The following is a 22759-nucleotide window of genomic DNA, read 5'->3' as shown; positions in this document are numbered from 1 at the left end:
ACTATGAAAAAAACTAATAAAATGAAGTTATGTCATTTACAGGGAAATAGAGGCTGCTGGAAAGAGATGAACTATGCCAGTCCCAGAAAAAAATGAGTATTTTATGTTCTATATCATTTGTAAGTCTCAAGTATGAATACAGAAAACCCTATTTGTAAAGAGGACATGAAATTCTAACAGTTGGAGGAACAAATAGGGCTTATGGGAGGTGACGTGACTACAATCTGGAGGAAAATGAGGCATTGATCAATACACTCAACACACATTTTATGCTTGCATGAAAATGTTCTTATATAGCACTCCATAATACAAAAGTTATTTTTTCAAATAAATGTAATAATTTCTATTTAAATTAGTAACAAGCTTGCTTCACATGTCAATACCAGCTTCCTCTCCCTCCACCACGCCCCCTAACTCCCCACCCCATCCTCCCTCCGCTCCCCAGGGAGGTTGAGGCCCTCCATGGGGATCTCCAAAGTCTGTCATATCATCCCAGGCAGGGCCTAGGCCCTCCCCCATGTGTCCAGGCTGAGAAAGCATCCCTCCATGTGGAATGGGCTCCCAAAGTCCATTCCTGGACCAGGAATAAATACTGATCTACTACCCAAGGACCCATAGATTGCCAAGGCCTCTTCACTGACACCAACATTCAGGGGGTCTGGATCAGTCCCAGGATGGCCTCTCAGCCATCAGTCTGGTGTCCATGAGCTCCCCCTTCTTCGGGTCAGCTGTTTCTGTGGGTTTCACCAGCCAGGGCTTGACCCCTTTGCTCATCACTCTTCTCTCTCTGCAACTGGGTTACAGGAGTTCAGTGTTTAGCTGTGGGTGTCTGCTTTGGCTTCCATCAGCCACTGCATGAAGGCTCTAGGATGGCATACATGGTGGTCATCAATCTCATTATCGGGGAAGGGCATTTAAGGTAGCCTCTCCACTATTGCTTAGATTGCCAGTTGGTGTCATCCCTGTAGATCTCTGGAAATCTCCCTAGCACCAGATTTCTCTTTAAAACTATAATGGCTCCCTAAATTATGATGTCTCTTATTCTGCTTTCCTCTATTCTTCCCCTGACTTGATCTCCCTGCTCTCCCATGCCCTCTCCCCCCCTCTCTTTCTCCTTGCTCCCTCTCCCCTCCCCTATGCTTCCAATTTGCTCAGCAAATCCTGTCCCATTCCCTCTTCTCAGGGGTACCATACATGTCTTTCTTAGGGTTCTCCCTGTTTCCCAGACTCTCTGGTGGTGGGGTTGTAGGTTGGCAATCCCCTGTCCCATCTCTAAAATCCATATATGAGTGAGTACATACCATGTTTGTCTTTTTGTGACTGTGTTTCCTCACTCAGGATGGTTTCTTCTAGTGCCATCCATTTGCCTGCAAATTTCAAGATTCCATTGTTTTTTTTTCTGCTGAGTAGTATTCCATTGTGTAAATGTACCCAACATTTTTTCTATCCATTCTTCAGTTGAGAGGCATCTAGGTTGCTTCCAGGTTCTGGCTATTTACAAGTAATGCTGCTATGAACATAGTTGAACTGATGACCTTATTGTATGAATGTGTGTCTTTTGAGTATATGCCTAGGAGTGGAATTGCTTGATTCCCATTTTCCTGAGGAATCTCCATACCGATTTCCAAAATGGCTGTACAAGTTGGCACTCCCACCAACAGTGGAAGAGTGTTTCCCTTTCTCCACATCCTCTCCAGCATAAACTGTCATTGGTGTTTTTGATTTTAGCCATTCTGACAGGAGTTAGATGGTATCTCAGAGTTGTTTTGATTTGCATTTCCCTGATGGCTAAGGATGTTGAACACTTTCTTAAGTGTCTTTCAGTCATTTTAGATTCCTCTATTGAGAATTGTCTATTTAGTTCTATTTCCCACTTTTTAATTGGATTATTGGTTGTTTTAGAGACTAGCTTCTTGAGTTCTTTATAGAATTTGGAGATCAGACCTCTGTCAGATGTGGGGTTGGTGAATATCTTTTCCCAGTCTGTGGGCTGCCTTTTGTCTTGTTGACTGTGTCCTTTCCCTTACAGAAGCTTCTCAGTTTCAGGAGGTCCCATTTATTAATTGTCAATTTCAGTGTCTGTGCTACAGGTGTAATGTTCAGGAAGCTGTCTCCTATAACAATTCATTCGGGAGTACTTCCCACTTTCTCTTCTAAGAGGTTCAGTATGGCTGGATTTATGTTGAGGTCTTTGATCCGTTTGGACTTAAGTTTTTGCATGGTAATAGACATGGATCTACCTCCAGTCTTCTACATGCCAGCATCCAGTTATGCCAGCACCATTTTCTGAAGATGCTCTTTTTCCATTTTTTTTAGAAGTTCAATTGCATTCCATATCAGACTGCATGTGCAACATAGGAATAGTTGGTCAACCCAAAGTGAACTGTTTTGTTTTGTTTTGTTTTGTTGTGTTGTGTTGTGTTTTTTGAATGGGGATATGTCTTTTTTTTTTCTTTTTGTTTGATTTTGGTTTTTGTTTCTTTTAACATCTGGAAGGGACTTGGGGAAAGGAAAGAACATGACTAAAGTATATATTACTTATAACAATAAAAACTTAAATAATTAAAACATTCATATCAAACCCTGTACCTGGGGCTGGAGAAATAGCTTGTAGGTTAACAGCACATTGTGCTCCTGCAGAAGAACTGAGCACAGTGACTCACAGCAATCTGTAGCTAACACCATCTTCTTGCCTTTGGGACACTGACACCGACATATTCCCACACATTACATTACATATAAATCAAATAAATTACAAACACCATTATATATAAATCAAAAATAAAACCTTAAAATCCCTTAAGGTAGTTACACAGTCTTAACACTGAAATTCATACTTGCTTTATGTTCTTTTTATTTTTTATTTTATTTTATTTTATTTTTTATTATTCACCCACTTTATTGAAACCATATATTATCTAAAACATGATAACATCATCTGTAATGTTTAAGTAATAATTGTGAGTTTTTTCTCCATTTTTTATTGAAATTAGAAACAATATTGTTTTTACATGTCAATCCCAGTTCCCTCTCCCTCCCCTCCTCCCCTGCCCCCACACTAACTCCCTATCTCATTCCCTTTCTACTCCCCAGGGATGGTTAGGCCTTCCATGGGGGTGGTCTTCAGAGTCTGTCATATCCTTTGGGATAGGGCCAAGTCCCACCCCATGTGTCTAGGCTGAGGGAGTATCCCTCTATGTGGGATGGGCTTCCAAAGACCATTCCTATGCTAGGGATAAGTACTGATCTACTACAAGAGGCCCCATAGATTTCTGAGGCCTCCTCACTGACACCCACATTTATGGGGTATGGATCAGTTCCAAGTTGGTTTCCCAGTGATCAGTCTGGGGACCAAGAGCACCCCCTTATTCAGGTCAGCTGTTTCTGTGGGTTTCACCAGCCTGGTCTTGACCCCTTTGCTCATCACTCCTCCTTCTCTGCAACTAGGTTCCAGTTCAGTTCAGTGATTAGCTGTGGGTATCTGCTTCTACTTCCACCAGCTGCTGGATGAAGGCTCTAGGATGGCATATAAGGTAGTCATCAATCTCATTATCAGGGAGGGCATTTAAGGTAGCCTCTCCACCATTGCTTAGATGGTTAGTTGGTGTCATCCTTGTAGATCTCTGGAAATTTCCCTAGTGCCTGATTTCTCTTTAAACCTATAATGTCTCCCTCTCTTATGGTATCTCTTATTTTGCTCTCCTCTATTATTCCCCTTACACAAACTTCCTGCTCCCTTATGTCCTTCTCACCCCTCCTCTTTTCCCCTTAAATCCATTCTTCTGCTTCATACAAGAAACACACCTCAACTTCAAAGACAGACATTACCTCAAATCTTTATGTTCTTGATCCATTGTAGGCATTGCTGCCTACAAAAAGGCACTCTTTCCACACCAGACTAGAAAACTTCATTTCATCATGGACTTGAATACACACTGTTTTAAGTAATGACTTTTCATGGTTTTAAAAACATATTGCAATCACATTTAGAACTCATTTAAGGCTTTGATCTTTTACAGCTCTAATTATGTGACTCATGGCATGGTTCTGATTGGAGAAAGAGATGAGCAGAAAACAAGGTAAGAATACACTGAACAACACAAAATGCAATACAGCAATACTAGGAACTAGTGGTTCTACAGAAACAGGATCTGAACATCCAAATGCAGATGGAGCAGAAGAAAACAACATTAAAAAATAACCTTTAAAGAAGATTGAGTTCCTTAAAGAGGAAATTAAAAATCCACTTAAAGAAATGGAGGAAAAGACAGAGAGACCTGGGGGGGGCAGCGAGAGTCCCAAACCATCCAGGACCCCATCTGCCACTATCATAGCATTGGCCCCACCCCCATGGGGAGAGGTGAGTGCCTTCCCCCTACCTCCTTTGGGAGTCCTTGACCAGAGCATGTTGCCCCAATCTGCCCACTGAATCCCAAGAGACCTAGAGAGAGCCCCAAACCATCCAGGGAAATGCAAATCAAAACAACTCTGAGATACCACATTACACCTGTCAGAATGGCTAAAATCGCAAACACCAATGACAGCTTATGCTGAAGAGGATGTGGAGAAAGGGAAACGAACATTCCTCCCTTGCTAATGGGAGTGCCAACTTGTACAGCTCCTTTGGAAATCAGAAATTTGGGACATAATATTCACTTGTGTCTTACAGTTTCAGCAGGTTAGTCTGTTATCATCATTGCGAAGGGCATGGCAGTAGCCAGGATAGCAGGAATGGGACTGAGAGCTTGCTTTCTGGCCCAGTGTGTGTGTGTGTGTGTGTGTGTGTGTGTGTGTGTGTGTGAGAGAGAGAGAGAGAGAGAGAGAGAGAGAGAGAGAGAGACTGGGAACCTGGCCTGGGGTTTGTAAAACTCAAATCCCATCCCCAATGACACACATTCTCCAACAATGCCATACTTCCTCCAACAAGGTTATGCCACCTAATTCTTCCCAAACAGTCCCATTAATTGAGGACCAAGCATTCAAAATATGAGCGTATGGAGGCCACTCTCATACAAACCACAATTCCTTTAGTGTTCTTTGAACATGGTTACTCACACTACCCCTCCTATATCCTCCCAGATCTGTTTACCCCTACTTCATCACAACATTCTGTCTTTTTTCCTTTTTTATATAGTCTACTAAGTCCTGTTTGCACTACCATATACTCACATCTCTGGGAACATCACCTAGCGAGTTGTTGATCTACAAGGGGCTATACCCTGAAAGAAAACTGACTTGCTATACCCCAGAATCTATCAAGTCTCAACACCTCCTCTGTCACTGATTGGTGCTGGTGAGCTATTTGCAATTTTCTTGTGACTATACAGTTTTTATCATTCCTATAGCAGGGATAGAAGAAGGAGAAGAATACCAGCTCAAAGGCACAGAAAATATATTCAATGAAATAATAAAAGAAAACTTTCCCAACCTAAAGAAGGAAATGCCTATGAAGACACAAGAAGCTTACAGAACACCAAATAGACTGGACAAATAAAAGTCCTCTTGCCACATAATAATCAAAACACAAACTATACAGAATAAACAAAAACTATTAAGAGCTGCAATGGAAAAAGTTCAAGTAGCATATAAAGGCTACCTATCAGAATAACACCCAACTTCTCAATGGAGACTCTCAAAGGCAGAAGGTCCTAGACAGATACTATGCAGACTCTAAGAGACCATGCATTCCAACCCAGACTACTATATTAAGCAAAATCTTCAATTACCATAGATGGAGAAAACAAGATATTACATGACAAAAGCAGATTTAAACAATACCTATCCACAAATCCAGCCCTAGAGAAAGCACTGGAAGGAAAATTCCAACCCAAGGATGTTAGACTTCCCCAGGAAAGCATGAGCAATAAATAATCCCACACCAGCAAATCCTAAAGAAAGGAAACATGGACACACACACACACACACACACACACACACACACACACACACACAAACACATACAACCACCACCACCGCCACCACCAAAAAATAATAATCAACAATCACTGTTGGTATCCTTTAATATCAATGAACTCAACTGGCCTATAAAAAGACACAGGCTAATTGAAAGTACACAAAAAGAGGATCCATCCTTCTCCTGCATACAAGAAACCCACCTTAACTTCAAAGACAGACATTTCTTCAGAGTAAAGGGATTAGGAAAGACTTTCCAATCAAATGAACCTAAGAAGCAAGCTGGTGTAGCTATCCTAATATCTAACAAATAGACTTCAAAAGAGAGGTAATCAAAAGAGATGATGAAGGACATTTCATATTCATGAGTGGAAAAACCCAGCAGAAGAAGTCTCAATCCTGAACATATATGCAGCAAATACAAGGGCACCCACATTCATAAAAGAATCTTTACTAAAGCATAAATCACACATCAAATCCCACACACTAACAGTGGGAGACGTTAACACCCCACTCTCACCAGTAACAGTGTAGGGGATGCTATAGCCACGCCTGCTTAGGGGCTGGCTACAGGTGTGCCTGACCATACCTTGAGTGCGTGGTCAGGAGAAAAAGAGTGAGGGACACTTACGTGGTGGGCTGCTTTCAGTTTCGCTTTTAGCTTTCTGTACAGACTGCTGCCGTGCTGGCTGGCTAGGTGGCTCTGTAAGTAAGGCTTTTCCCTATTAAATACCCTTGTATTTCTACCTGGCTCTGAGTTGGTAATTTCCCACATTATCTGGTTGTCAGGAATGGGATCTTGTAAAGCTAGGCCCATTTGGGACAGCCTGTGGGTTCCACCGGGATGGTGGCCTAGGCCAGGAAAGCGCCCTCTCTCCACAGGTGCTCTCAGCTCACAGCTGACCCGGTGCACCACACAAGCACGTTCCGGCTGCAGTTGAACCACTCAGAACCATCCGCCCAGCTGGGAGACTTCCACAGACTTCCCTGTGGTTACTGTTGCAGTTTCCAGCTGCTGGCATGGGACCAGATCCGACTGCAGCCTACCGGTGCCCAGAGGCCTCCTGCTCTTAGCCGAGAGGCCTCAGAAGTAGGCCTCAGCTTTCAGCAGGGTCTGTCGCTTCCCCTTGCCCCTGCTGCGGTAAAGCCACATCTCTTTTAGTGGTTGTGGCTGCAAGGCTGTATACTCTCTAAACTAAGTGCAGCCATCTTTGTGACCTCTCTCCACTGCTGCCACCATCTTGCCTGACTGACCACTGCCAAACGCCGCACCGACTAACTGAACGCCTGTGCCACCTGCTGGTCAAACAGTAAATATCAGGTAAAATCATAGCGGAATATTTATCATTTGCTAAAATTGGTAATATTTTTGCTTATTACATGAATTCAATGTTTGAAGAGGACACTAATCTGCCAATTATTGGCCTATATACCATAATGGCAGTTAGCTTGCTGGTACAAATAATATTACTAGCCAGAATCCCCAGGAACAGAGACAAAGATAACCTCACCACCTGCTTGCAGGAAAAACAGCTTTATGCAATGAGGTTTGGAGAACAGATTATGTCAGAGCACAATTGTGCAGCAAGTGGAACAGAAATTGGATGATAAGCTTGGCTCTGTGTCTAATACACTAAAGGCAGAGCTGTCTGTTACCCAAGATGAGATGCAGCGTATTTATGATAGGAAAAACACAGAGAGATCCTCCATGTCTGAGGCGTTAGAGGCTAGGCTGTCAGAGGACTGTGATGAACTAAAGAATATCTGTAGCCAGCTAGAAACTCAGATAGGCTCGGTGACCCAGAAACTAGATGCAAAGGTGCAAAATACCCAGGATAGGCTTGAAGAATTGGACAATGCCATTCAATCAATTATTGAAGCATCTAAGGTAGCAGATCACAAATTTGAGTCTAGATTTGAATGTTTGGAAGATAATTTACAGTACAGGGCTGACAGATTAGATAGGTCCATACGGTCGATTGCTGAGGACTCAAAATCAGCAAATCATGACCTCAAATCTAGACACTAATACATAGAAGGCAGTTCCCATACCATCCAGATGCTGTCTAAGGATAACTGTATTAAAGACCTAGAAAAACATGTAGAGGAGCAGTTAGAGCAATTTACAGATTCACTAACATGCTTGGAATCTTTTATGATTAAGGAGATTGAAACTTTTCATGAGGATATCATTACTAGGCTTAAAGATCATTGGGATGCCTCAGAGGTAGAAGCACTCCAATCCGAGGCACCTACTCCACCCAGGTATCATGACTATTCTTCTAAGATTGTTACTCATAAAACATTAGTCTACCCAGCTACCATGGTAGAAAAGCCAGCTTTTAAGAAACACCCTCAGGGACAGATGGCTTATGTATAGCAACCTATATAACTGAAGGATCTTAAGAATATTAAAGAATCAGTTGTCTCATATGGTCTCCATAGCAAAGAATACTTTTGCCTTTAAAGATCAGATCAGCTCCGCTAGAAGAATGGGTTTTGCATGCAGCCAACATTGATTATAATGTGCAAGATACTGGGGATTGGGTAGGAGAAGCCATCTCCAAAGGTTTAAAAAGGCAACAGGAAATTAAAAGTTCTAGAGGTGAGGACGCAAGGGCTTGGGAAAGAGAAGCACCTTACAGAGGTCAACATAGGTACCAAGAGGCTAGAGGTTACTACTACTATGAACCAGAACCTTGGGTAGGAAGAGCCTTCCTCAGGAGACTACGAAGGTGCCAGGAACCTAGATGTTTCAGCTGTGGTAGAATGGGACATATCAAGAGAAATTGTAGACAAACAAATTCTAACAATGCCTCATATGGAAGGTCACTGCCTTCTGGATTGTGTAGAAGATGTGGTAAAGGCAGGCACTGGACCAATGAATTTAGATCGACCAGGGACATGCAAGGAAACCTGTTAATGTCAGGAAATCCTGAAGGGGGCCTCAAATTGAGAAAGGTCTGGTCGTTCCCAGTAGAAGTGGAAGACAATCTCTCACAGGACGAATAGATAGTTCTTTACCACATACTCAATTCAACAACACAAATTGCAGAAAGCCTACAAACTGATGGAAACTGAATAATGTTTAACTTAATCACCTCTGGGTCAAGGAAGAAATAAAGAAATTAAGAATTTCCTAGAATTCAATGACGAATGAATGTGCAACATACCAAAAACTTATGGGATACAATGAAAGCAGTGATAAAAGGAAAATCCATAGCACTAAATGCCTGTTTTTAAAAAGTTACAGAAATCCAACACTAGTGAATTAACAAAACATATGAAATCTCTAGAACAAATAGAAGCAAACTCACCCAGGAGGAGTAGATGCCAACAAATAATCAAATTGATGGCTGAAAACAATAAAATAGAAACAAAGAGAACAATAGAAAGAATCAATAAAACAAAGAGTTGGTTCTTTGAGAAAATCAACAAAATAGACTAACTAAACGGTAGGGAGAGAATATGCAAAGTAACAAAATCATAAATAAAAAGGGGAACATAACAACAGACACTGAGGAAATCCAAAGAATCATCATGACATACTCAGAAAAACTGTACTCCATAAAATTGGGAAATCTAAAACAAGTGAATGATCAAGACCATATAAACAAAATAAATAGACCTATAACCCTTAAGGAATTAGAAACCTCCCAGCGGGGGAAAAAAAAAAGACCTCAGGGATGGATGGCTTCAGAGCAGAATTTTACCAGAACTTCAAAGAAGAGCTAATACCAATACTCCTCACACTGCCCCACACAATAGAAACAGAAGAAACATTGCCAAACTCCCTTTATGAGGCTACAGCAACCCTGATACCCAAACCACAGAAAGATGAAATAAAGAAAGAGAACTATAGACCAATCTCCCTCATGAATATTGATGCAAAAATACTCAATAAAATACTGGCAAATCGAATTCAAAAGAATCATTCATCATGACTAAGTAGGCTTCATCCCAGAGATGCAGGGATAGTTCGACAAATGAAAATGTGTCAATGTAATCCACAACATAAACAAACTGAAAGGGAAAAAAACACATGATCATCTCATTAGATATTGAAAAAGCCTTGGACAAAATCCAACACCCCTTCATGATAAAGGCCTTGGAGAGATCAGGGATACAATTACCTAAACATAATAAAGGCAATATATAGCAAGCCAACAGCCAACATCAAATTAAATGGAGATAAACTCAAAGAAATTTCACTAAAATCAGAAACAAGGCAAGGCTGTCCACTCTCTATGTATCTATTCAATATAGTACTCAAAGTTCTAGCTAGAGCAATAAGACAATAAAAGGAGGTCAGGGGGATACAAATTGGAAGGAAGAAGTCAAACTATGACTATTCACAGATGATATGATAGTATATATAAGTGACCCCAAAACCTCTACCCAGGAACTCCTACAACTGATAAATACCTTCAGTAATGTGGCAGGATACAAGATTAACTAAAAAAATCCATAGTCCTTCTATATACAAATGATAAAGGGGCTGAGAAAGAAATCAGAGAAACATTGCCCTTTACAATAGCCACAAATATAAATATCTTGGGGTAACACTAACCAAACAGGTGAATGACCTGTACTACAAGAACTTTAAGTCCCTAATGAAAGAAATTGAAGAAGATATCAGAAAATGGAAAGATCTCCCATGTTCTTGAATAGGTAGGACTAACATAATAAAAATGGCAATCCTAGCAAAAGTAATCTACAGATTCCATGCAATCCCCATCAAAATTCCAACACAATTCTTCACAGTACTTGAAAGAACAATACTCAACTTCATATGGAAAAACAATAACACCAGAATAGCTGAGAGAATCCCATACAATAAAGGACCTTCCAGAGGCATCACCATCCCTGACTTCAAACTATGTTATAGAGCTATAGTAATAAAACAGTGTGGTATTGGCATAAAAACAGACAGATGGATCAATGGAATTGATTTGAAGACCCTGATATCAATACATACGCCTATGATTATCTGATTTTTTACAAAGAAGACAAAATGGTATAATGGAAAAAGAGAAACCTCTTTAACAAATGGGAATGGCATAACTGGATATTAACATACAGAAGATTGCTAATAGACCCGTATCTATCACCATGCACAAAACTCAAATCCAGGTGCATCAAGGACATCAACATAAATCCAGCTACATTGAACCTGATAGAAGAGAAAGTGGGAAGTAGCCTGGAATGCATTGGCACAGGAAACCATTTCCTAAATATAACAACAGAAGCACAGACACTGAAAGCAACAATCATTAAATGGGACCCCCTGATACTGAAAAGCTTTTGTAATACAAAAGACACTATCAATAAGATAAAACAATAGCCTATAGAATGTGCAAAGGTCTTCACAACCACATATCTGACAGAGGGCTGATCTCCAAAATTTATAAGAAAACAAAAACTCAAACTAGTCATCAAAATAACCCAATTGAAAAATGAGGTACAATGCTAAACAGAGAATTCTCACAGAAAGTATCTCAAATGGCCAAAAGACATTTAAGGAACTGCTCAACATCCTTAATCATCAGGGAAATGCAAATCAAAATGACTCTGAGATACCATCTTACACCTGTCAGGATGGTTAAGATCAAAAATACTGAAGACAGCTTATGTTGGAAAGGAAGTAGAGTAAAGGGAACACTCCTCCACTGCTGGTGGGAGTGCCAACTTGTACAGCCACTTTGGAAATCAGTATGGTGGTTTCTAAGAAAATTGGGAATCAGTCTATGTCAAGACACAGTGATACCACTCTTGGAAATTTACCCAAAGGATGCTCAGTCATACCACAAGGACATTTGCTCAACAATGTTTGTAACAGCATTATTTGTAATAACCAGAACCTGGAAACGACCTAGATGCCCCTTAAATGAAGAATGGGTAAGGAAAATGTGGTACATTTACACAATGTAGTACTACTCAGTGGTAAAAATGATGATCTCATGAAATTTTCAGGCAAATGGAAGGAACTAGGAAAAAACATCCTGAGTGAAGTAACTCAGACTCAGAAAGACAAACACGGAATGTATTCACACATAAGAGGATATTAGATGTAAAGCAAAGGATAACCAGACTAAAATCCACAGCTCCGGAGAAGCTAGGTAACAAGGGGAACCCTCAGAGGGACTCATGGGAGAGAAATTAGATATCTATGGAGAAAACTGGAGTGGGGTGTGGTAAGGGGTAGGGAAGGAGGATGAGAACAGGAGGGAATGAGATGGCCTAGGAAGGGAAGGGTACAGTGGAAGAACAATGAAAGAGGTATCTTAATAGAGAAAGCCACTATGGGCTTAGGGAGAAACCTGATGCTAGGGTAACTCCCAAGATCCACAAGGAGGACCCCAACTAAGATTCCTAGCAATAGTAGAGAGTATGACTTAACTGGCCTAACCATGTAATCAGATTGATGAATACCCCAAATATCATCATAGAGCCCTCATCCAGTAATGATGGGACCACAACCAAAGACCAGGCCAAGCTCTAGGAATCCAGTCAAAGAGAGGGAGGATGGAATATTTGAGCAAGGGAGGTCAAAATCATGATGGAGAAATCTACAGAGACAGCTGAACCAAGCTCCTGGAAACTCATGAACTCTAGACCTACAATTGTGTAGACTCCAGGGGACCGAACTAGGCCCTCCATATGCAAGAGACAGTTGTGAAGCTTGGACTATCAGAGGGGGCCCTAAGACCATGATACAAACCTGGTCATGAGGTAGCTTGCTGGAGCCCATTCCTTAGGGTGCGATGCCATGCTCAGTGGCAATAGTACCACAATATAACCCCAGTACATGAGATAGCTTGTAGAAGTCCATTCCCTATGTGGGGATGCCATGCTCAGTCTCAATACATGGGAGAGGGGCCTGGCCCTGCCCCAACCAATTGTGCCAAAACTATGTTGACTCCTCATGGGAGCCCTTACCCATAATGAGGAGCTGACTGGCAGTGGGCTAGGGGAAGGTGAGGGAAGGTGGGAGTAAGTAAGGTGGGGTAGGAAGAGAGATAGAAGGAAGAACTGTGGTTGGAATGTAAAATAAAATCAATAAATAAAAAAATGAAAAAAGAAAGATGGAGCAGAAAGACTACATGAACCAGAGGATCAGGGAATTTGCTGTGAGCTTTTGTATCCTATTCAAGTGAGAAGCTACACCCATTGACATTTTCAGAGCTAATATGAAATAACCAGTTTCAGACACAAACTAGTAAGTGAAAACAAAACAAAAGATATGTGAATTATACAGAAGTAATTCTATGTTTCATTGTGGACTACAGGAGAGCATATTATTCCTAAATGTGTCCTACAAGGCACTCATCTATATACTTGAAGGTTTGGGCTAGTATCGATGTATCAAACAATCAAAAATGTATGCCTTAAAATACCAGACATTCTAGAACAGAGAAAGTCAGTGATGACAGTTTATGGAGCCATTCACACTCTGAAATGTCTCAAGAATGACTGGGTTGTTGTGCAGTACTTCATTCATTATCTTGACCATGACATGGGCAGTTGTCAACATACAGTATTCCAGTCATCTTGGGCTCTACCACAATTGGTTTATCTTGATTTTATTTCAAGTGACTATTTCTAAATGGGAATTGTAGGTATCGGGGATTAGAAGTTCCATAGAGTCTAAAGGCAGAAATGATAAAAGAGGCACCAATAATCTTCCTGAAGATACAGAAAATTGGATGTACTCAGTAAATTAGTTGTTTTCAGAAGGGAGAAAACTCTGCTCGCATGTACTCAATGAAATATATTGGGGGAATATTCCATTGTTTATTAGGATCAGTGTCATAGTTTATCTTTGCTGTATGGGTTAATTAAACAAACAGATCTAATGTCTTGGCATCAACCATAGAACAAAAGAGAAATTGTGAGTGATGTGTAAACATTTGTTTTCCTATAAATCCTTCCAGCTCCTCTTGTAATTCCTACTCACTCCAGCTATTTACTTTTTTAAGATTATCTACATTTCAAATACTCACTACTTAGAATATGTTTCTTCTTAAGCAAAAAGGCTTTCAGAGCCCTATCAGGATTAAAGAATATTTGATTAAAACTTACTAATAATTAAAATATGTCCCATACCAACACCATCTTAAACGTTCCCCTGTATTGTCATATTACCTTATCAGGGCCCATGTCAAATGGACAAAGTAATATTGATTCACCACTATCAAGTAAGGGCCATTATTTTCACAATGATCAACATTTCATGTTGTGTATTGTGGGCACATTTACACTAACGTGTCATGGCTACAGAGTCACACACAGTATCGTCCTTGATATAGCTCATCCCTGTGCTTTTGAAAACACAGCTTTTCTCCTGACCTTTGTCCTCAGTGTCCTCAGTGTGTTGTGTGATGGAAACATATAGATATATGTTATATCTCAGTTGTATGTATAAGTGGTTATATTTCTAACTATCACCATGTTCTCAGAAAAAAGTATTAAGTGAAAATAACCCTTTATGTCTAGGAAAATACCATGACTTTGTATCTATTAAGAGTATTACAAAATTTTAAAGTTCAGAGGCAAATAGAAAATGTAATTTCTGCATTTAAATAAAATTGCTAATTTGGCACTGAATTTAGCAGGACCAAAAATAAGACATAAACTTTTAGCATAGACATAATATTGGTTATATTGACATGCCTGAATAGAAAAAGAAATATTCTATGATTTTGGGAAACCCTAGCAAGTAAAACTGACATTAACTGTCTTCCATTCTAGGCAGTGTGGTGCTCTGCTGTCATGACAAGGCCATGAGTGGCTTGAGTGTTGTCTCTCATCACCGAGCACTGCAACTTCTGGTGTAACACATGTTTGCATTATCCTAAATGGTTTTGCATAAGCAATTTTTTCATCCATACCTGTGGCCAAATCCACTAGGAGGGTTTCATTTCCCCCAGACTAGTTCTCTGTGATCTTGGATGTAATCATGCTGCCTGTGGAGTTCTACAAACATGTTTTTCAGCTTTTTTTTAACTTTGAATCCAGGGCTGAAGGTAGAGCCTACGGGAAGAAAGTGTCCCAAAATTCCACTGGGAGTGACAAGTCAGATCAGAAAGAAATTAAATGAGTTGAGTAATGACTTCAGTCATCAATAAAATTATACACAAACACAATATATATGCATATCTATATAAATAATCAACCTCCACAAGCCTCGTGGCTTCACAGGGCTGTTAATATGTTGTCTTGGATTTTTATCTCCTACCTCCTGAGGATTCCCTTTCTTGTGTCCTCACAAGGCAGCTGTGAGTGCTTAGTCAGAAATGATTACCGTTTGCACCATGAAGGAAAGGTGATGATTGCTGGTTTTTTCCCTGCTTATGCCATCTACCCACTCAACAAAACAGCTGATTGGAGTATGCAAAAATTTGTCAGAGATTTTATGGTCCAGTAAGTTGCACTCTCCATTTATTCCTTTTCCAAATTAGCATTGATATATTTGGTGGGAATATGGGTTCAAACATCATTATTCCCTCTTTAACTCATTCTGGTTTTCCTTTTTCATTCCTAGATCTCTTCTGCAATATAGTCTTACTAAATTACAGAATATAATTAGTGATTTGCTTACTTATTAGTTACTTGCTTACTTACTTACCTGAGGTTCATTCATTTTATTTTCCACATTTGATACTGGGAATTTGCCCATCCTTTCTGCTATGCCTGTAACTCCTTGGGATCTTTGTGCTTTCAATTTCAGATCTGCAGGAGAATGATTACACAATAAGACTGATGAAGTATTTGAGTAAATTCTAGAAGTAAGCTGTGTTTCTATGAGGAAGAATGATGCACTGAAACTAGTGACCAGGAATTTTCCTATGTGAGCTGGAAATGGCATGTGCTGTCTGTATTAGCTAATGTGGATTTGGGAGCATAAACGTTGGCTTTACAAATTTGGACCTAATCTCTGCTCTACCAAGTACTCACTTGTCTAGTGTTTTTGTATGTGTTTGTTTTCTAGCACTTTTATTCTCAGTTCATTTAACCACATTTACATGCTTGTTTCATGGTTCCAGCATGCATTTTCACATTTCTCATAAATGTGGTCATCTGTACACATTGATTGTCATGGTAGACTCTAAGGGATGTTTCTGGACATTCTCAAGTCTGCAAGATTAAGGAATAATTTTCTTTGATTATGATAAAGGAAATTAATCATGTATGCTAGTTTATAAACTCAGTCAGGTGTCTTTTAAACTGTGCAAATATTCACATGGCTGTAGGAACCAATGTAATAAGAATCAGAAGATACAGCCCATCCTCAGTTATGAACACAACAAGGGAAAAAGGAAATATATGTTAATGGCTCAAGTTGGAGACAAGGGATGGGAAATTAATAAAAAGAAACATAGGAGTGATGATGAATTATTATGTAGGTGGCATTACTGTGTCTTTGCTGATACTTCTTTATGGGAAAGTCATCAGTTCAGAGACTGTGGATGAGGGGAAATGGCCAGGTGTGTAATGCCATTCAATATTAAGGATGTATTAAGACAGCTGACCTTAAATTGACATATCCAATATGAGCATATAAATCCAAAATTTAACATCTAGTTAGAATGTATCCTAAGAGAATTGATTGGCCCGAGGGATCATGTTTTACTTCAAGTAAGATTACAAAGTCATCTCCTGTGTTCTAGCAGATGTTTGCACCTTGCATACCGGAAGTAGACTGTTCCACCGGGTGATGTCCCTGCTACTCCCCCTTTCCTATGCTCTCCCATATTCACAAGTCAAGCACTAGTGTACATCAGCCTGAGTCTCACTCCAGATTGTGGAAACCTATGCCTACAAAGGACACACTTGTAATTGCATGAGATTTCAGTGTCCACCTGGGCTAATATGTATAAGCAGATAACAATCTTTTAGGACAATCTAACATGTTATAAAGTAAGAAATGAAAGGTAATACATTTATGACAAGGAAAAGCTTTGTTTTGTTTATAAAAGATTAAATTAATGTAACTGATCAATGGAACATATTTTCATAGAAATGGGGCACATAAAGGCATATATTCTTTATGACTCAAAAACTATTCTCATTCTTTTGATTAAATCTTTACATAGGTGTGAGGTGAATTTTGAAAAGATTTTTCTTTCACTTTCCAGTTAAATATCCTCAAATTCTAGTTGTTCGACTATATTTATTTTCATTACCACAACTACAAAATATCATAATCTGTGGGTCAACATTGTCTTCAATTACATTTTTTTCTGTGATCCAGTTTTCTAAGTGGATTTTACTTTGGTATCGTCATAAGTAGAAGGATGGTAAATTCAAATTTGGTGGGTTCAAAATATAAAAAATACCTTATCAATTGTCAGATTACAACAAGTTAATTTACCAAAGCACATGGCTTGGTTCATGCTTATGCACATGTTAAAGTCTTTTATTCAGGGTAGCTAACATTCATCTACAAAAATAATTACTGATAATTCTCTTGCCTGTGTATGGGAATACTTTACTTCAAAGCTTATGCAAAAGTATGGCTGACTCTATATACGTAAAATTTTGTTTTGCATCAATTATATTGCATTTATATGTTAATAACATGAGCACAATTCATGTATTAGAAGAATATATTCATTGGTAACTTAGATTTTAATATTTTTCTTTTTACTGTATATATTTTCTTTTTATGCATATTTTACAATAAAGGTCTTAGATACATGGTCACAGTTGTTTGAAGATATCTTATGATGTTTACTTTAAACACTGACATTTTGTATTAAGCATGTAAAATAATATTAAATTTCACTTGTACAAAAGTCAGTCAACCTTTTTTCTTAGTCTTCTTTCTTATCATGCGGTCAAACCAACAATTATAGAAAAAGTCATATCAATTATATTATAACATGCAACTTTAGTAATAATTTGGACTCACAGGATTTAATTGCTCATGAAAATCATGAGTTTAAATAAATGTCAAATTATATAGTGCTTTATCTTCATTAATTTTAGTTAGGAACCAGAGTAGTTTATTATGCATTTTCTGCTTTTGAGTGACAAGAATACAGAATAGGCAACATTTGGAAATACACACAGGATGTATCTAAGTCCCCTATCCTTTCCTACTACCAAATTTGTTTATTCTGGTACCATTTTCACCCTACCTAAAATATTATTCATAATTACTTCTCAAAATTATACTTTTCAGAAAAAGCACTTTCTTCCAGTTTTATTCACATTGCCAGATTTCACAGTAATGCTTCTATGTGTTCATAAAAATAGAGCCAACATTAGAATATATTAAACATTATTATATCTGTATCTATTTTTGTATAAAGGATGATAATCATATGTACAAATGTGCAATTATGAAATTACAGTATGTAATAGTCTTCCTCATTTTAAATTTCCAATGACATATTGATTGTACATTTTATAGTGTACCATGTTATCAAAAACAGGTATCTTGACTGCGCGTCCATGTGCGGAGCTGAGGGCCGCGGTGGCGGCCGGCATGGGGCTGAGCGACGGGCCAGCGGCCTCTGGCCTCAGATGCCGCCTTCTGCGCCCGCCCGCGCCCGCCCCGGCGATGCCGGAGGCCCGGCTGTTGCGGCTCCCTGAGAGCGGGGCCGTGCAGGTCGCCAGCCCCGAGCGCTCCGGTTGGACCGAGGCGCTGCGGGCCGCCGTGGCCGAGCTGCGCGCCGGCGCCGTGTTGGCGGTCCCAACTGACACGCTGTAGGGTCTGGCCCGCTCGGCGAGCTGCTCGGCGGCTCTGGACTGCGTGTATCGCCTCAAGGGCCGCAGCGAGGCCAAGTCGCTGGCCGTGTGCCTGGGCCGCGTGGCCGACGTCTACAGGTACTGTGAGGTGAGAGGACCCAAGGAGCTCCTGGAGGACCTGTTGCCAGGACCAGTGACCCTGGTGATGCAGCGCTCCGAGGAACTCAACAAAGACCTGAACCCCTTTACGCCTCTTGTTGGCATCCGGATTCCTAATCACGCCTTCATGCAGGACTTGGCCCAAATGTTTGAGGGACCACTTGCACTGACCAGTGCCAACCTCAGCTCCCAGACCAGTTCTTTGAGTGTTGAGGAGTTTCAAGACCTCTGGCCTCACTTGTCCCTGGTCATTGATGGTGGACCGATTGGGAATAGTCAGAGCCCTGAGTGCCGCCTCGGCTCTACTGTGGTTGACTTATCTGTGCCTGGAAAGTTTACCATTATTTGCCCAGGCTGTGCCCTGGAAAACACTACAGCCATCCTCCAACAGAAATACGGGCTGCTCCCTTCCCAGAGGTCATGTTCTCTCTCTCTCTCTCTCTCTCTCTCTCTCTCTCTCTCTCTCTCTCTCTCTCTCTCTCTCTCTCTCTCTCTCTCTCTCTCTCTCTCTGAACACTGTAGGCCAGAAGCTACAGGTTGAGCCTTGTAGATTCATATCTCTACCAAAAATTGAACAAAGGTAAGAACATTCTTAGAGCAACCTATTATTTTAAGGCCTGCCTTTTAAGTTAAAAGTAGATTGAGTACAGAGTTAGAATAGATTAAGAGCTTGTTTCGGTGGACAGTGGCTCTTCATGTCAAGCCTGCTAGAAGCACTAGTGCAGTCTAAGAGTCTCAGGACCAATGCAGGAAAGTCCAGAAGCCCAACACAGATCTTTCCTGGCTATCAGAGTTCATTTTAGGGAAATTATCCTAGGGGGTCCCAAGTGAAATAAAACTGGAAAATAAAATCTTGACTGTTAAAAAACAAAAACAAAAACAAACAAACAAACAAACAAACAAAAAAACAGGTATCTTGAGGGGTTGGTGGATCTTGCCTGAAATACCAGCATTTAGGGGGTAGAGAGAGGCAGATCTCTCTGAGCTCAATGCCAAGCCTACATAGAAAGATCCAAGGTAGCTAGAGCTAGTTAGATGAATTACATTATTGAAATATCCAGACTTTCTAGATGCTCTTAGGAGTCAGATACACTTTGTAATTAGAAGCAGTAAAATAGCACATTTTGTAAAAATGAATAGCAATAATATTTAGCTACAGTGCAGATTCCTCTCAAGTTCTCCAAATTGGGTTTATGCCCTAGGTCATTCACAGGTGAAAGAAATGTAGACTCTAAGCCCTTGTGCTCCCAGTGAAGAAGGGGACCAATGTTTCATGTTGTTTTTCTTTGCTATGTCCAAAGTGTATATAATAGACAAGGAGTCATAATATACATCACCTGGCCTCTATATGTGAAATAGATTGCCAGTGTGTGACAGAAGTAGACTAATCCATTTTCTACATTTTGTATTAAAATTCCTAAGAATGACTGTCTTCTCAAAAATGGGGACATTATAGTTTATTCAGAATGATCAGATTTTGAAGAGATTTTAAAATCATTGTCTTGTGTGAGCAGTTTATTGAAGACTATTGTGTACCTAGTGAACAAAAATCCTTACTGGAAATATGTAACCTATCCAGATGTTCAGAAGTACCTAGTGTGTGTTCCGTGTAGAGGTAGAATTGATTTATATGTCATTTAACTCCAGAATTTCTTTTTTCAACTTCTTTTTTATTTAAAATTTTTTATTCATTTATATACCAGCCACAGTTCCCCCTTCCTCCCCTTTTCCCACTCCCCCAACCTCCTCCCAACCCAACCCCCATCCACTCCTCAGAAAGGGTAAGGCCTCCCATGGAGAGTCAACAAAGCCTGGACATTAAGTTGAAGCAGGACCAAGACACTCCCCTCCCCCCATATCAAGGCTGAGCATCCCACCACAGGAAATGGATTCCATAAGGCCAGCTCATACACCAGGGATAGATCCTGGTCCCACTGCCTGGGGCCCCTCAAACAGATCAAACTGTCACCCACATGCAGAGGGTCTAGTGATGTCCCATGCAGGCTCCCAGCTGTTGGTCTAGAGTCTTTGAGGGCCCATGACTTTGAGTCAGCTGTCTTTGTGGGTTTCCCCATCATGATCTTGATCCCCACCTTGTTCATATAATCCTTCCTCCCTCTCTTCCCCTGGACTCCCAGAGCTTGGCCTGGTGCTTGGCTGTTGATCTCTGTATCTGCTTCAATCTGAATACAGGGGAAGGCCAGTTCAGGCACCCCTCCAATATTGCTAGGAGTCTTAGCTGGAGTCATCCCATGGGTTGCTGGGAATTTCTCTAACACCAGGTTTCTCCCTAACCCCATAACGTCTCCCTCTATCAAGATATCTATTTCATTGCTCTCCCCCTCTGTCCTTCCCCCAACTCGACCATTCCCTCATGTTCCTCTACCCCCATCCCCTTTTCCCCATTCCCAGTTTACCCAGGATATCTCGTCTGTTTCCCCTTCCCAGGGCGAGCTCTGCATTCGTCTTAGGGTCCTCCTTGTTACCTAGTCTCTCTGGAGCTGTGGATTGTAGTCTAGAATCTCAAAAGCTGAAAGACATTTAAGGAATTGCTCAACATCCTTAGTCATCAAGGAAATGCAACTCAAAACAACTCTAAAATACCATCCATACCTGTCAGAATGGCTAAGATCAAAAACACTGATGACAGCCCATGTTGGAGAAGATATGGAGTAGGGAACACTCCTCCACTGCTGGTGGGAGTGCAAACTTGTACAGCCGCTTTTGAAATCAGTATGGCAGTTTCTAAGAAAACTTGAAATCAATCTACCTCAATACTCAGCATTTCTACTTTTGGGCACATACCCAAAGGTTACTCAATTATACCATAAGAGTACTATGTTCATTGCAGCATTATTTGCAATAGCCTGAACCTGGAAACAAACTAGATGCCCCTCAATCAAATAATGGATAAAGAAAATGTGGTACATTTACACAATGGAATATTACTCAACTGAAAAACTGGCATTTGCAAGCAAATGGACAGAACTATCCTGAGTGAAATTATCCAGACCCAGAAAGACAAATACAGTATGCACTCATTCATAAGTGGGTACTAGATGTAAAGCAAAGGATAACTAGACTACAATCCATAATTTATTTCATTTTTTAGAGATGACCTGCCTGTTTATAATAATGAGATATTGAAATCATCCATTATCCATGTGTGCATATGTATATGTGTTTTGAAATCAATCTGTGAGTTTAAATATAATAATTTTTAAAATTTTTTATGAGTTCAAATTAGGAACAAGCTTGTTTCACATGTCAATCCCTTCTCCCTCTCCCTCCACTCACCCTCATCCCTCCTCGCCCACCCCTGATGTACTCCCCACCCCATCCACCCTCCACTCCCCAGGCAGGGTAGGGCCCTCAATGGGGGCTCCGCAAAGTCCACCACATCATCCTGGGCTGGGCCTAGGCCCTATCCCATGTGTCCAGGCCAAGAGTGCATCCCTTCACATGGGATGGGCTCTCAAAGTCCCTTCTTACACCAGGCAAAAATAATAATCCACTACTAGGGGCCCCTGGAGTGCAGAGGCCTCCTCATTGACATCCATGTTCAGGGGTCTGGATAAGTCCTGTACTGGCCTCCCAAACAGCATCTGGGATCGATGTGTTCCCCCTGTTCAGGCCAGCTGTTTCTGTGGGTTTCACCAGCCTGGTACCGACCCATTTGATTGTCATTCTTCCCTCTCTGCAACTAAGTTCCAGAGTTGAGTTCAGTGTATATCTGTGGATGTCTGCCTCTGCTTCCATCAGCACTGGATGAGGGCTCTAGGATGGCATAAAAAGTAGTCATCAATCTCATTTTAAGGAAGGGTGTTTAGGTTTTCCTCTCCACCATTGCCTGGATTGTCAGTTCCTGTCATCCTTGTAGGTCTCTGGAAATCTCCCTAGTGCCAGATCTCTCCTGGGACCTATAATGGCTCTCTCTAATATGGTATCTCTCATCCTGCTCTCATCTATTCTTCCCCCAACTCAATATTTC

General features: G+C 40.6%; 1 protein-coding gene across 1 annotated transcript; it reads left to right on the top strand.

Annotated features, from left to right (window-relative positions):
- Window positions 1–4041: 4041 nt before the first annotated feature.
- On the top strand, window positions 4042–21239 carry Yrdc (yrdC N6-threonylcarbamoyltransferase domain containing). Its single transcript, XM_027419557.1, is given in 4 exon segments — window positions 4042–4079; window positions 6919–7054; window positions 18332–19190; window positions 21181–21239. Coding segments are annotated over 4 exon segments (1092 nt in total).
- The last annotated feature ends 1520 nt before the right edge of the window (window positions 21240–22759 follow it).

Source organism: Cricetulus griseus, chromosome 5 (genome assembly GCF_003668045.3).
Source record: "Cricetulus griseus strain 17A/GY chromosome 5, alternate assembly CriGri-PICRH-1.0, whole genome shotgun sequence".
NCBI classification, from domain to species: domain Eukaryota; kingdom Metazoa; phylum Chordata; class Mammalia; order Rodentia; family Cricetidae; genus Cricetulus; species Cricetulus griseus.
This window is presented reverse-complemented; position numbering and strand designations above follow the sequence as displayed.